General features: G+C 41.4%; 1 protein-coding gene across 1 annotated transcript in view; it reads left to right on the top strand.

Annotated features, from left to right (window-relative positions):
- LOC147303176 (CD209 antigen-like protein C) overlaps nucleotides 1–15866 on the top strand; it is a 56336-nt gene extending 40470 nt beyond the window's left edge. The window contains exons 3-8 of the mRNA XM_086281388.1: nucleotides 6404–6607; nucleotides 8297–8407; nucleotides 12057–12161; nucleotides 12417–12556; nucleotides 14891–15018; nucleotides 15746–15866. Of these exons, the coding sequence (XP_086137514.1) occupies nucleotides 6463–6607; nucleotides 8297–8407; nucleotides 12057–12161; nucleotides 12417–12556; nucleotides 14891–15018; nucleotides 15746–15866 (750 nt within the window). The 5' untranslated portion in view covers nucleotides 6404–6462. The remainder of the gene's footprint in view (nucleotides 1–6403; nucleotides 6608–8296; nucleotides 8408–12056; nucleotides 12162–12416; nucleotides 12557–14890; nucleotides 15019–15745) is intronic.

A 15866-nucleotide genomic window follows, 5' to 3' on the forward strand; every position in this document is an offset into this window, starting at 1 on the left:
CATTTTTGTCTCTTGTATTTTTGGTATTTATCTATACGATGGTCTATGTTCTGATTCTTTAGTTATCCTGTTTTGAATATTATTTTCCATGTTTCAGATTATTCTGGTTAAGGGTTTAGTTCTTAGGTTTTGTTTTGGTGCACTCGTTTTCCCTGTAGGTTTAGTTCAGTGTCTAGTCTGTCTAGTCTACCCATACCCTGGGTGTAGCCTGTGGTATGAGGTCTGGTCAATAGCCTTGTGTTGTTCTAACTGCTTCAGACATCACCCTCTTCCAGCAGCCACTTCCTGGGTCTTGTTTGACGGGCTCATAAGTATTTTCGTCAGTGAGTAGTGACAAAATTTTCTCATGATAGTCTTTCTGGTTTAGCAAAGCTGTGCACCTACCCTTGTCTGCCGGAAGGATGATAATGTTATTGTCATTACCTTCCTCTCCTCCATGGTGATGTTGGATGCTGGGGGCTTTGCATTGCTGAGACGAAACTTGTGTTCGTAGTTGCTCTGCTTCCACTTCTGCAATATTGTTTTTTTCAAATTGCTGTTTCTGTGGCTGTGATCAGCTCTACTAGCGGGATTTGTCTTAGCGTGACAACAAAATTCAAGCCTTTAGCAAAGATGTTTTTCTCTGTTTGGGTGAGCTGTCTGTCAGACTAATTCTTCACCCTTGGTGTCACATCGTTCCCTCTTCTGGCCGTTTAGGACACTCTCCGTATTTTACTGTAAATAAGTAAGTAAGTAAGTAAGTAAGTAAGTAAGTAAAATTTTATATTTATATAGCACATTTCTATATAAAAAGATCACAAAGTGCTTCACAAGTATAAAACAAAAGCAGACAAAAGTTAACAAAATGTAATTCTAAAAAGATGTTTTAGTTGTTTTTTTAAAAAAGTGACCACTGAGTCCACAGTCTGGCAGCCACAGTGGCAAAAGCTGCGTCTCCCTTAGTTCTCAGCCTTGTGTGCTGAATAAGCCCTGATTGCATTACCTCAGGGACCTCCTAGGGACATAGCACTGTAAAAGTTCAGTGATGTAGGCTGGTGCTTGTGCTTGAAGAGCTTTGGAGGTCAGAACTAGTATCTTAAAATGGACTGTGAATTCAACGGGGAGCCACTGCAGCTGTATAAGCAACAGTGTCACAGTATGAGTTCAGTATGAGATACTATAGGGCTCAATTTAGAAATGTTTCTTAAATGATAGAAGCAGGACCGAACCAGAGATTTGACGTGAACATCCAAAGTAAGAGCAGAATCAAAGGTTACCCCGAGGTTGCTGATAGACGATTTTACAAATGTTGAAAGAGGACCAAGAGCATTCATTAGAATGTAAGGGCTGCAAAGGCTGGTGAGGTCCAACATTAGGAATACAGAACATTTTCCTGCATCCTTTTGCATCAGAATATCACTGCTTCCAGTGATATTCACAGGGGAAAAACAGATTCACACTTAAATCTTCTTCCCTATAAGCTCACCTGAGTTGTCAATGTTCTGCATGGCTTTTCTCTTGCTCAGTGGCTCTCTGCCATTTTTCTCTTGGTCTCCGAGCTCCACTCAGTCATGGTGGGCTTGGCACTCATTGTCCAGATCTTCAGGCATCAGCAGTATGATGGCCTCATCACTGCATACCAAAGACTGAAGAGTAGCATCCTCTTCAGTCCCTACCTTGCTCTTTATTGCCTCTTGAAGAAAAAAAAAGAAAACAGAACTTTCCAGCAACATTTTGCCAACTTTATTCAAACCACACCACACTGATTAAAATCTGTTAATCATTAGCACCGAGGTCCCACACGTGGTAAATAACATACTCATGGCTTTAACTATTTAAGGTCACAACAATAAGGCATTTTCACTGTACTGAATCCCAGTGATCTAACATGCAGGTTCAACATTTAACTTGGAGACACTTTGAAATATTTCAAAACTAAAAAACATCAACAGAATATGAAGAAAACATCTCTGACGTCATGTTCAACACATCTATATATGAACTGAAGTTAGCATCCAGCTAATGTCAGCCTGTACTCTCATGTAATACCACTTTGTACCACAGGATGGTGCAGTGAGTCAGCATCTAGTCTGCACTGAGCTCACATTTGTATAGTTGTTGTTGTACTACAGCATTAGGTCAGACCACAAGTGTGTTGTTCTTTTACAATAAACAGCAACAATCAGAAAGTGTGTTTGGATTGACAACAACTGTGATGACACATTATAACCTGTTATTAAAGTTCTGCCCCTGCTTTGATCAAATGTGGGTTACTGCTGGTTAGTTAGTGTGACTTCATACAAACCTGTGTGTTACACCAGTGGAAGAAGCTTTTCCTTCATCAGTCTTCTTGTTTCTTACTATAGGGCTGAACAGCTACACTAACACTCTCTGGCTCTATGCTGCCCCCCTGTGGTCACAGTTGTAGTCAGTGTTGGTATGAAATGTTTGAAAGCTTCAGCACCACAGACAGCTGCAGGCAGCTCCACCCTCTCTGTACCATGTCTGCAACCTGTAACTTCAGTGTGTTCATTTAAACATTGAAATAAACTCTGGCTGCACATCGTTCTGCTTTTCTTTAAAAACAAAAACGGTTAAATAGTGTAAAATATGTAAATGTACAAAAGTTAGTGGTCCCAGAATAACTACAACTTTAAATAATTATAATCATAGCAAAGTTTGGCCTGATGGTGGCAGTAATGGAAACATTAGAGTACCACCATCATCACTTTAATTTTACCACATTTTACTTGAAGAACACTCAAGGACACTGTACACAGCAGAATAATAAAAGCAACAGAAAAGCAGGCAGTTTACACAATCATAAAGTCATAAGGCATAAAACGAATTTAACATAGCAGAGTGGAGAGGTTATGTGGGATAAGCTATTTTGAACCAGTGAGTTTTTGTCTAGACTTAAAGAGAGAGAAGGAAGAGATATTTCTTAAATCAGGAGGTCGTGAACTCCAGAGTCGAGGAGCAGAGCAGCTGAAAGCCACGGTGGCAAGACAGGGGGTGGGGCTAGAGAGAGAAAGAGAGGAAGGAGATCTAAGACACCGAGACGGGATCATCATCAGAGATAGATGATGAACAGCCTTAAATGTGTACAAAAGTATTTTGACAATGATGTGATATCTAACTGTGAGTGATGAGATCTATAGAAGGGGTCCTGGTGATGATACGAGCAGCAGAGTTCTGGACACATTAAAGCTCATTAATGGATTTTTGAGTAAGACCACAAAGAAGTGAATCACAGTAATCGATCCGAGCAGTAACAACACTGTGAACAAGAACGGCAGCGGCATGTGGAGTGAGAAAAGGACGGAGATGATTAATGTTGCACAATTGAAAATATGCAGACTGAGTAACATCATTAATGTGTGAACTGAACGATAGAGTACTGTCGAGGATGATACCCAAACTTTTCACAGAGGAAGAAACGGAGACCGGCGAGTTATTGATCGTTATAGAGAAACTGTTGATTCTGGATAATGTTGATTTAGAGTCGACCAAGAGAAGCTCAGATTTGACGGTAACAGCAGTCGGTAAGAAGATTTTTACCCAGAACTAAAATGAAAACCAGAGAGCAGAAACGTAAAAGAACAAAAACAATGGTGGGGTTGGCCCGGAAGCAGAGAGGAGAAGAGGCTCAGAACATGTGGACAGTATGAAAACGGAGGAGATGAAAGAACGTCTCTGGAGGTCGGACGTGTTGCTAACAGTGGAGGGGCTGCTTTGAAGATTGGCTGCAAAGGCAGAGTTTCTCTGGAGACTTGGAGGCAGACAGGAGCCCTGCTGGGGCTTGGCTGGATAACTCAGAGGACTCAGGATACTCGGAAGTTACACCTCCTCCAGCTTATCCAAGGGAACATCAAGGTGTTCCCAGGCCAGCCAAGAGATCTAATTTCTCCAGCTTGTTCTTGGTCTATCCAGTGATTCTACCATAGAAGCATGAACAGGTGGAGACGGAGGCTGCAGCCTGACTGCTCATCAGTTACCTGCTGAAGTTCAGGGTCTGGCTGCTGCGCTAGTTATGGTGTTCTTGATTACAAAAGCACCACAAGTAAACCAGGAAACACTAACTGGAACACTCAGCTGGAGGGATGAGGGAGATCATGACAAGTGTTGGAGTGACTTTGTTAAAAATTGTCATTGTTGTGCTTCGAATTGTGAACCTTGTTTAAACTGCATGATTGAAGATATTCTTGTTTCTGTTCTCCTCCCTGCATGTAGGATGGTGGGGGAGGCTACAGCTATAGTGTTCAACTGCAGGCACATTCCATGTAAAGAGTCTGGTTTCCTTATTTGCTTGGGAACGTCCACTTCCTGTCCTTCATGGGCTCTTCTATGTTTGTATATGGTGGACCATTAAGGGGGTTAAGCCATATACAGGGTGGGGGGAGATGACCCTTTTATGAATAGGGATGTTGTTAAACGGTTGTAAACATATGTTGTGTAGCAGGAAGTCACGTTTACAGAGACACACACACATACAAACACATTCACAGTGTGTGTTCTCTGAATAAAAGGCTGCGAGGGGAGTTTGGAGTTGGCTACAGGGAGCTTGTGTCAGTTCTGGGAGGCAATCTCCCCTTGCAAGCAAACCGTACCAGTGGCTCTTGTGTTGTGTTTGCAGTCTCTCGTGGTCTGAATCCAGCAGGGTCGTATGTTCAGACCCAACAACAAGCAACACAAGGGAATGCAGACAATGAATACAAACAATAAGGGAACAGACCACAGGTGGGAACAAAGAGCAGAGTCTAATCGTCAGTTTTACTCACAGAGGGAGGATAGTAGGAGCGTCGTCTCCTCCGGCCTGAGGAAACAGGAGAGTTTGGAGCTGCTGATGCAACATCATTCCAGCTGAGGAGCCTGTGATGAGCCGGCCCGTAAAATCTCCGGCGAGCAAAACGGCATCATCCAGGTGGAGTCGGCAGCTGGTGATAGGTTGTTGCTCCACGTGAGAAGGAAATCTGCACTTTTTTCTTCTTGGTGAAGGAAAAAGGGAAACCGGATAATTGAGCCTCTGATGGCCCCAGACAGGAAACTCTTTGAGGATCGAGGTGGAAGAGCTTATGAGGAGGCAGGCCAATGAGTGGGCAGCAGAGAGGCTGATCAACCCCTGTGAGCAACCAGAGATGGGTGGATGATGCCCACTTTCAGCTGCAGAGCATCAGGTGCAGGCGGGGCAGCAGGTGGACGAACACGGCGTCTTTGAGGACCCCTTAGAGCCCGGTGAGTACCACTGAAAATGTGCTCCTACCAGGGGTGAGCCAACGCTTCCACTTCAGCTTTTCCTCAAGAAAAGGAAACGGCTACTTGCTGCCACTTGTAGGTCGGAGTCTGCTGCTTTATTTTAGTGCTCGAGATCTCCTGTCATGTACCGCTGTGTGAGGCAAGGCAGGATAGCAGATAAAATGTGGGAGTCGGAGACAGAAACCAAACTTAAAGACAATTATTACTGACTACAAAACACCAAAACTAGACCAAGAAATACTAAACAGACGAACACACAGCTGGAGGGAATGAAGGAGGCTGTGAGAAGAAACACAAGGGAACAGATCACAGGTGGGAACAAAGCTGAACATAATCAAACTAACGAGACCAGGAAGCAAAACTAAACAAGATGCACACAGGACGAGAGACTGTCAGAGTAAAACAGGAAACAGCAGAAACACACACTGAGACACAGACTGACTGAACACAGGGAACAGAGGGAGGGAGAGAAACAGAGACACGACTGGGGAACAGGCCAATCAGCATGGAGACAAGACTGACTTCACAGAGAGATACTAACACAGGAAGAGGGCGGGGACACAGAGGGGGGATGATAACAGAAAACCTGAGGCTAGATAACAAACTAAGACCTGGGACACAAACAGAGACACAACAATCATGACCAAAACTTCACCTCAGAATAAGAAATGAACCAGAATCAGACGTCAAACACAAACGCTGGCTCACAGACCAGGACCATGAGCCTCCACACAGAAAGACTCCACCCAAAACAGGAACTCTCTTTCTGAGAAGTGATGGTGCTCACCACTGCAGCACCACGCTGCCCTGTTAGTTTCTGTGCTGGTAAAAATAAAGATGAATAAATAGTTCACTCTGACATATTTCCTGTGTCACAAACACTTCTTCTCTCTGCTGCTTCGATGTACTTACAGTTTGTAGAAGGCAGCGTCTAACAAAGCCGTGTTATTATAAACATACTGCAGCTGCTGAGTTAAAGCTTATTATCTCTGTGATAGAAAATATTAAAAACAAAACTTCTTCCAGTGTTTTACATTCTTGTAACTGAACTTCAGATCTTGTTGAATGTTGTTTTCATTTGTACATAACTGACAGTCTGACGCCTCCTGACGTGTCAGAAGAACTGTGACTCGTCCTGTTTTACTTCCTCTTTGTTTTCTCTTCAAAGCTGTCGGACTTAAAGACACAGACAGACGGTGAAGCTGCTCAAAGATCTTTCAGCTCAAAATGTCTACAGAAATTCAAAGTGTTGAAGATTTCAGGGTGAAATACAGCAGAGGGTCCCAAGAGGATGGAGGAGTGAGAGAGCAGAGTGAGGTGGAGGTGTTAGATGATGGAGAGCAGCACCCTGACGTTGGCCTACAAGAAGCTGGTAAGCAGGAAATCATCAAAGTGACCAAACCAAAGAAAATGTTGGTGATGAAAGTGTTGTTCAGTGTCTTTTAAAGCTCTGATATCCGACCACTTTAAGACATATTAGTGTTCGTGTCACATGTGCCCAGAATATGTTTCCAGTCCAAACTGGCACACAGATCATTTGTTGCACTTTGTTGTCTTTTTTTTTTTTTTTTTTTTTTTTTTGCACCAGGGGGTTTTACCCTTATTCGTTTTTGTTTTTGCTGATGTTTTCCAGGAGGCGGTGTATTATTTTGTTTCTCCTGGGTTTTATTTATTTTATTTATTTATTTATGTAATTTTTTTTTTTTTTTTTTTTTTTTTTTTTTTTTTTTTTTTTTTTTTTTGTTAGTGTGTTGTTTGTTTGCTTGTCTTAGTTTGTTTGTTTGTTTAGAAATGGACAGAGAACTGACAGTATGATTATTGCAGTTGTATATTTATTTATTAATGTTTCTGTCCATCCAAAAATATTAATAAAAAAAAAAAAAAAAAAAAAAAAAAAAAAAAAGAAAGTGTTGTTCAGTGTCTTTTAAAGCTCTGATATCCGACCACTTTAAGACATATTAGTGTTCGTGTCACATGTGCCCAGAATATGTTTCCAGTCCAAACTGGCACACAGATCATTTGTTGCACTGGGCCTGTTTACTCCCAGTTAGGAGCTCCGTTTCTAACCGTCTGACTGTTTCAGTGTCTGTGGCTTCAAGTCAAACTGGTTCAGCTGCTGCTCTGCTTTCAGGAAGAGGTCTGTGAGTGGCAGAGAGAAGCAGCCAATAGGAGCAGCACAGCTCTTTCTGCTTCCTCTCCAAGTGATAACATGACTGTAAATACAGCCAGATTGTCCACACAGTCATTGTTTTAAACATATGTGAATGTCGAGTTTGTCCGACAATGTTGTGCTTCCAAAAATGCGTCTTTCAGAGGTGCAGAGCAGCAGCTTGGTATGCAGCTGCAGTGTGTTAGCAGCTTCCCCCTGTAGTTAATGCAGCACGTTTAAATCAGTAGGTCATAGTTGTTCTGTGGTCTGACAACAGGAACAGAAAGATGCAGATTCATTGTGAGTTCAGCTGCATCAAAATGCAGTATGAGTGAGTGTAGAGAGGAGAGAAGCAAACTGATGGAAACAGCTAGCAGAAAGCTAACTGAGTGTAACTGAAGCACAAACACAGAGTAACACACACCCAGCACCACTCTGTTATAAATCAGCTTTAAAGTTTCCACAGTTCATGGTTGTTCCTCAGCATTACACTTTCCTCACAGCTCTGACCCGCGTGCAGATGATCATCATACAAACGAATATTCTGGGACTCTCCTCCATATTTGTCCCTCAGGTTTCTACACTTCTTTCTACGTTCCCTCACGTCCATCAGGATAGTTTTGCTCATTTAGTCCTTATATTGAGAGGAGGATTGTTTTTCTCTCACTGATCTATTCAAAAGCTGCGACCAAGAAGTGGCCAGAAATGCATCGACCGATCACAACAGCTGGAATGGACTAATGTTACTTTGTCCTTGTTTGAGTTCCTGTAACTTTTTAACAAACTCGACTAATTTGTTTGGTAAATCTGATTTACTTTCTACTGGGATCATTCCTACAGTGAGGATTAATAAAAAGCTCCAAAGTCTCTCGTTAGTGCTTCATAAATGGACTTTTTGTTTTATCTTTGTAGATGTTCACACCGAGAAGAAGCTTCCAGCTGTGAGAAGAAGCTGGTTCAGAGCTTTTGAAGTGAACCTGGGAGTGCTGTATCTGCTGATTGTGGTGGGAATCATGACACGCTGTGAGGAATTTGATTCCAATATGTTAGATGTTTGATTTTGAACATTAGAAGTGAAATGATTTGATGCTGCAGACCTGATTGTGTTTAGTTCCTGTTCCCACACTGCAGTGTTTCTCCTACTTCACTGGAAAACACACAAACAGCAAACTTGTTACTATAATGTTATTGTAGGGTCGACCTCACAACATAAAGCACCTTGAGGCTGTTGCTGTGATTTGGAGCTGTAGAAGTCAAAGTGAATTGAATGATTAAGACAACGTGTGTCCTCCAGTTGGACAAACCTCCAACACCTAAGTAGCACACAGGTGTAATCCTAGTCAGGTGCTTTCAGTGTGGAGGAGCTCCAGCTGGGCTCATCACTCCCACACATCCTGGAGAGAATGAAGAGCTCGTCCAGTGCTGCATGACCAGGATGGAAACCACACTGTTGCTCTGAATTTGAGATTTCACAATTGGATGGAGTTTCTCCTTCAATATTCTGACATAAACCTTCTCAGGGAGGCTGAGGAGTGTTTGAACCCACGAGCCCAGATTTACAAATCCAGAGGCCGAGTGCCCGACTCTCATGTAATGTTGCAGAGGTGTGTTAACCAGGACGGCCCAACAACAAGGAGTATTTCCTGGTGACCTCACAGTAAGATGTGCAACATTTAAGTGCACTGTAATTTCAAAAAACTTTTCCTCCTTATGTTGGACACTTTTTCACACAAGTACTTCTGTATTCCTTTGAAAATCAAATCAAAGAACACAAAAAATGAACTGCATCAGTTTTCCTGAAAGTGCAAAATGTAGAAATGAAAGGAAAAGTTACAGTTTAAAAAACTTTAAAATCTTCGGTCAGCAGTGAAGCTAAATTTAATTGTTGTTCATTTAAAGAGTGTTTGAGACGTGGTTCAAACTTTCCACATCGACTGGATGAACCTCAACAGTTCAACAGTTTGTTTCTCTATAAGGCAACAGCAAGAAAACAAACTGTAACTGACAAAATAACATTTCCTGGGTCGAACCAACTGTGACACTGAGGTGTGACTGTGTTTGTGCTTTTATGTGTGAATGTTCAACGTCTTTAGAAAAAGAAGAGTTTATACATTTTCTGCTTTATGCAAACTCAGTCAAAAGCTCAACAAAGTACACATATTGTACAACACAGAGTTTTATCTGTAGTTAAGAGAAACAAATGCAGTTAAGACATTTTTATGCAAATTAATCACACAGTCTGTGTTTCCTTACACGCTGCCACTTCCTCAAAGCTTCTTCCTGCCTGAAAGCAGACAGAAGGCTGGACAAGAATAAAACAGCACGATATCTTCCAGGGTCAGTACTGCAGAACTGTTAGAGTACAGTTTAAACTCCTGCTCAGCGTCTCAGTCCTCTCACGATGTCCTCAGATATTTATGCCAAACCAGATCTATCAAAGAAGGTGAGATACAGCAGAAAGGAGGACGGAGCAGAGTGGGAGCAGAGGGAGGTGGATATCTACGAGAGTACAGATGAGATCAGAGATAGTTATGATCATTTTCAGTCACAGGAAGGAGGTAAGTCAATTATGAATCTAAATGTACTTCCAGTTTGTTACAGTCAGCTTTTAATGCCAAATTACTGCAGCCCACCAAACATCTGTTTCTCCATTTGCTGTATGAACCTTTTTAATTTAAATTCTTTCCCACAATAGTTTGTACGTCACTTATTGATTAACAGGAACTTCTTTCAGTCACAGCGCAGATGTTATATTTCCTTTGTTTTTTGGCAACCGACCCTTTTTTGACATTAAGCTGATACAACCACAACCACAGGTCTGTTAACCACAGACTGACAGGAAATAAGCACAAACCAACATCCACACTGCTTTCTAACAGGACCACAGACTCTGAATCCTCCTTCAGTCCTGAAGGGCTCTTTCAGATGTGCTACACTGGGTCTAAGAGTGCTGTGCCTCCTGATGTTAGCTGGGATCATCATCCTGTCCATATGCTGTAAGATAAGATACAACCTCTGAACTTCTCCTGCAAATGAATGTATGACTGATACTGAATCCCAGCAGCCAACAAACATGCAGCTTCACAACCAGAACGTGTCCTTCTGCCACAGCAAATACAGGAAGTACATGAAGCCAACACAGAAGCAGCAAACACTGCAGTTCCTTTAATGACCACTGGAGGCTGATGCTGAAAGCGAGTCAGTCCCCACAGACTCCCATGTTAAAATGAGCACCTTTGCTGCAGTAAAAACATGTTTCCATTCAGGACCAAATGAGTTTTGGTCTCTAAGGATAGTTTCCTCTTCATAAAAACTGCACGGTGGCATTTTAAATGGAATTCTCTGATCAATAATATGAGCTGCTGTGTGGTACAGCCTGACCAACACGTTGGTTTTGCTGACTGAGCTTCTAGTATTTCATCAGTCTGTTACTTAGCACTGATTAGCAGGTGTGTGTCTGTGTGCATGATTCCTGGCTCATATCTTGTGTGTGTTGTGGAGTGAATGTTCTTGTTGTTCCTTCAAACTCTTCACTCAACACGGTGATTCTGTGATTACATCAACAAAGCAGACAGGCAGCAGCATCTGCTGCAGACTGATGCAGGTGCAGCCACACTATGTTAGACAGTGGCCGTCTGTCATTGTGCGACTAGTTAGTTCACTTGGTGTATTAAGCAGGTAGCTAACAAGCTAATGTTAGCTCCATTCATCTGCTGGGATATATCAATTAATCTTTTTTTATTACATCAAATCACAACAACAGTTGCCTCGAGGTTCTTTATATTATCAGGTAAAGACTCCACAATAACAAAAACAACAACACAGAGAAAACTCCCAGCAGCTGCTGATGTTTGGATTTTAAGGTGGTTTGATTCTATGTTTTAAATCAGTTGATGATCTTCAGCTGACCTTTAGCTCCTGGTGGAGCTGTGACAGACTTAATGCTGGATCAGCAGAAACATCACAAATCTATGATGTGAGAACAGAGACGCCTGCAAAAGGACGTCTGAAAGCAGGAAGTTCCTGGAAGCTGCAGGAAGAAACATTTATTAATTATAAATAAGCAGAAAGAGGAAGTGTTGAAGCCTCAGAGCAGCTTTGACTGAATGTAAAAAGACATATTTTCAGTGAGAACAGGCACATGTCACATGAGTCAGAATCTATTCTTTCAAAGCATATAGATAACATCTCTGACTACAGGTGTAGAAATGCTGTTTGACTCTTCACCTTCTTCCTCCACACTGAAGCACAATTATTCTGAATCTTGTCAGTGGTTTTTGTTCACAGTTGATACGTATTTAGCTCATCAGATTTCCTGTAGTTCTAACACCTCCACCCACAGGACATGTTAAAGAACAATGGCTGCAAGTTTCTGACTCTTATTGATATTTGACAAAGCAGAGGAAGAAGATTATTTCTGTTCAACGTTTCACTCATTTTATTTTATTTTATTTTATTTTGGTTTCACTGAAATATTTCAGATGCTTTGAACAAGAGTGAAAACAAAAGACTTCATGCTAAATGTGACAAACTGAACCACGTTTACAATGACACCAAAAAGAATCACACTGAGCTCCAGGATGAACTTCAAGGTAAGCAAACACCAAGTTCTTATATCACAGATATATTTGTAGAACATTTTAACTTAATTTGAATCTTTTTTTCTCTAAAGACACAAAAACCAGCCTGACTCAGTTACAGAGCCGTTATGATGAACTGAGTAAAAACCACAGTCAGCTACAGGAAGAAGTGAAGAAGCTGAAGGAGAAGATAGAAGGTAATAAAGTTTGAATAACTGATAGAAAACATCAGTGTTACACAGTGATAACCTGATTGTGTCTTTGTTTTGAATCCTAAATGTTTGATGCTGTGTAACAGTTTCTCTGTATAAATGTAAGTTTCAGTTCATTATGAATAAGAGAGAAAACCTGAGTTTAAATGAAGCATTTACAGGGAAAATGACAGGAACCAAAGATTAATGTGATACAACAGGACACAAAGTCTGACTTTAAAACATGTGTTTGACTTTAAGAGAAGTGTCCAGAAGGATGGACGAGGTTTGGAAGCAGCTGTTACTTTAAATCCACTGAGAGTGAAACTTGGTCTCAGAGCAGGAGAGCCTGTCAGGATAAAGGAGCTGATCTGGTGATGATAAACAGCAAAGAGGAACAGGTGGGTGTGTTTGTTCATGTCTGTGTGATCTTTGATGGAGCTGACAGTGAGTTACAAAGTTCTTCATACTGTGAATTAAAGCCACACATTGATGATAAGTATACATGTGCAAACATACAGACACATAAACAAAGCAGCACATTCATTCCATCAGAAACACAACAGTTAGAAACTATGGAGGAAAATAAAGGGGAAAAGATTGAGGGAGAGCTAACCTGTAAAAATGAGTTTCAGCCGTTAACAGTCAGCTGACCTGATAGTCTGAGGAAGGCTGTTCCACAGTTTGGCTGCAACAAGCTCAAAAGCACGATGGCCTCTGGTGTTCAAATCAGAGCGAGGGACAGTTGGGAGACGCTGATTAGATGATCAGAGAGGCCGGCTGCAGTGATAAGGTCCAAGAAGCTCTGCTATATAAGCAGGGGCCTGTTCATGCACAGCTTTATATGTTCATAACAGGATTTAAAAGAGGATTCTGAAGTTCACTGTAAGCCAGTGAAGAGAAGCAAGAATAGGTGAGATATGAGACTGCAGGCCAGGTTTTGTTTGCAGCCTTGCTGCTGAGTTCTGCACTAACTGCAGACCAACTATGGAGGACTGAGAAATGCAGGTGAAAAGTGAATTACAATAATCAGGCAGGAGAAAGTATGAACTCAAAGTTCCAGATGATTGAATCACAGTAAAGATTTGATCTTTGCAATATTTCTGAGCTAAAGGAAACAAGACTGGCTGACCTTTGACATGTGAGGCTCAAAATGCAGCTGTTGGTTCAAAATGATCTTTAACAGGTGATTGGATGTTACTGGTGAGGGGGACGATGTACTGACTGACCTCCTCAGAGAAACTGAGCCAAACAGCACAACTTCAGTTTGAGATGAAGGAAGTTTAAATCCATGAAGTGATGACAGAGAAGCATTCACTGAGGCAGGAGAGGCTCGACAGAAAAGCATTAGTGTGTGTGTCATCTGCACAGCAGTGCTAGGAGATCCCATTAAAACCATTAAGCAGATGTCACAGGGGCAGCATTTATAAAGAGAACAGAACTGGTCCAAGGACTGAGGCATGTGGGACTCAGATGAGGACACACATTGATTAATATGAAGTATCTGTTTGATAAGTATGAAGAAAACCATGTGAGAGCAGCACCAGTGATGCCAGTTTGTAGTGTGTTAATAAGAGGAGCACCATCAACAGTATGAAGGCTGCAGAGAAGTCAAGCAGGACTCAAATGGAGTCTTTATCCCAGCGCAGAAGAATCTGGTTAGTAACTTTCATGAAAGCTGTTTCAGTGCTGTGGTTTGTCTGGAACCAGGTTGGAATTGATCAAAGATCTGAAGGAGCTGACGAGCAACTTGATTTAAAACAGTGGGATGTAAGGAGGGTTGATCCCACTCACAAAGACTCTGGCTGTTTGAAAGTCAGCTGAAATGAAAGGGACTGGTTTCTAATAGAGAGAAGTCAGGGGGAGATGGCAGCAGGAAGGAGTTTGAACTCCAACAACAGAACTGGAGGAGAGACTTGGGGCGGTTGAAGAGGTACAGACTTGAACTCTGACCTGATACTGTTGATGTTGCCAGTGAAGAAATCGAAAAATGTCCACAGTCATTAGAAGACATGGGAGTGACAGCAGTTTGTCTCTGGGAAGACAACACTGACTGTAAGCCTGTCAAAGATGATACATCTGTGATTGGATAGTAGGTCAGACATGTGGAAGGTCAGCGTTATGTGTGGGGCCGACAACATGATGCACTACATGAAATGATGCTGCAGTGTTCATCAATTGTGTGGCAGTGTTGTTAGAGGGATCATCAATAAGTAAATTAGACTCATCTACTAAAATGACTTTATGAACAATAACCGATGAGAGAAGATTAGAGAATCCATTCAGGAAATGATTGCAGGATTTGGGAGGTGGATCGATTACAATACAGCAAACTGGAGATTCACATTGAATTATGAAGGAGAGGAATTCAAAGCAGTTAAAGAACCAGGATTAAATGGGAACCAGTTCAGATGATCCTTAGAAACCAAGTCAACACAAAACATTGAAATAACAGAAATGTTATAAAATGAGAGAAATCCTCATAATCCAGATTATTTTTCTGATTCAATCCAACTGAATCAAATGATTTGTTAACACTGATTCCACTGCAACACTGACTGAGCTACAGGAGGAGCTGATATTCATTGATTCTTTGGCTCTTTCTGATTTCTGCACAATGGAAGAAAAGTTTCATCACAGTTATTCTTCCTTCAGACATGTTCACAAGATGATGTCACTACAACAGAAGTGCTGAATTATGACTGGAGACAATATTTGTGTCTCTTCTCAAACAGGAATTTGTCAGTAAATTTGGAGGAGAGTCTTGGATTGGTCTGGAAGCTAAATGGACATCAGGAGGATATAAATGGACATCAGGAGGATATAAATGGGAATGGGTGGACGGATCAGCGCTGACAGAAAGGTGAGACATTAGTTTGTTTCTATTCCAGAGTTATTATTTAGAAGTGAAACATGGATGTTTTGGAAGATAGATCAGCAATACATGAGCTGAGCTATTTTCCAACAGCCCCACAAACTGAATGTAAAGAAAAGCAGAAATCCTCCTTTGAATGAACAGCTGTGCTTGAACTCTCTTCATCTGCAGTCTGTGATGACGTTCAGTTACAACAAGTCAGTTTGAAGGAATCAGGATTGAAACATGTTCAAAGCAGCGACCGACACATTTCACTTTGTTCAATTTGTCTTCATGTTTTTGTGCTGTAATGTTTCTTTTCTCACAGAACAAAAAGTGTTTCAGAGAATTCCTGTCTCTTCTTCTTTGGTGTTTGTAAAACTTCAGAACATATGAAGGAAGAAGCTTCAGTAAATATGACCTGATAGACACACATTTCAAAGTGATGTCTGTAAACAGCTGACAAACAGTTTCAAACAGCAGAAAGTCAGCTCTGACTTCTTTTTATTCTCCATTTTTACAGCAGGAAGATTTCATATTCATCAAAGCTTGAAAGCTGTTTTAGTGTGCATGATGATTCTCAGAGAAAAGTCTAAAGGAGGGAAAGTGGGCGAGAAACCTGGGAAAGAAATACAGCAAATATTGGAAATATTCCAAAAGAGACGCATATTTATATGAATGTGACAATAGTTATGAGTTTAGTCCAGTTTCATATCAGATTTGATCTCTCTGACAGGTTCTGGGCAGAAGGACATGAGAATCCCAGTTATGATCACTATGGAGTCTGCTGTGACGATGATGGGAGATGGACACGGTTATATTATTCTTATTCAACGACCTTCATCTGTGAGAAATGA

Source organism: Aulonocara sp. 'chitande type north' Nkhata Bay, linkage group LG22 (genome assembly GCF_057382095.1).
Source record: "Aulonocara sp. 'chitande type north' Nkhata Bay isolate Kocher_YH1m ecotype deep benthic linkage group LG22, A_spYH_male_GT1.1, whole genome shotgun sequence".
NCBI lineage: Eukaryota > Metazoa > Chordata > Actinopteri > Cichliformes > Cichlidae > Aulonocara > Aulonocara sp. 'chitande type north' Nkhata Bay.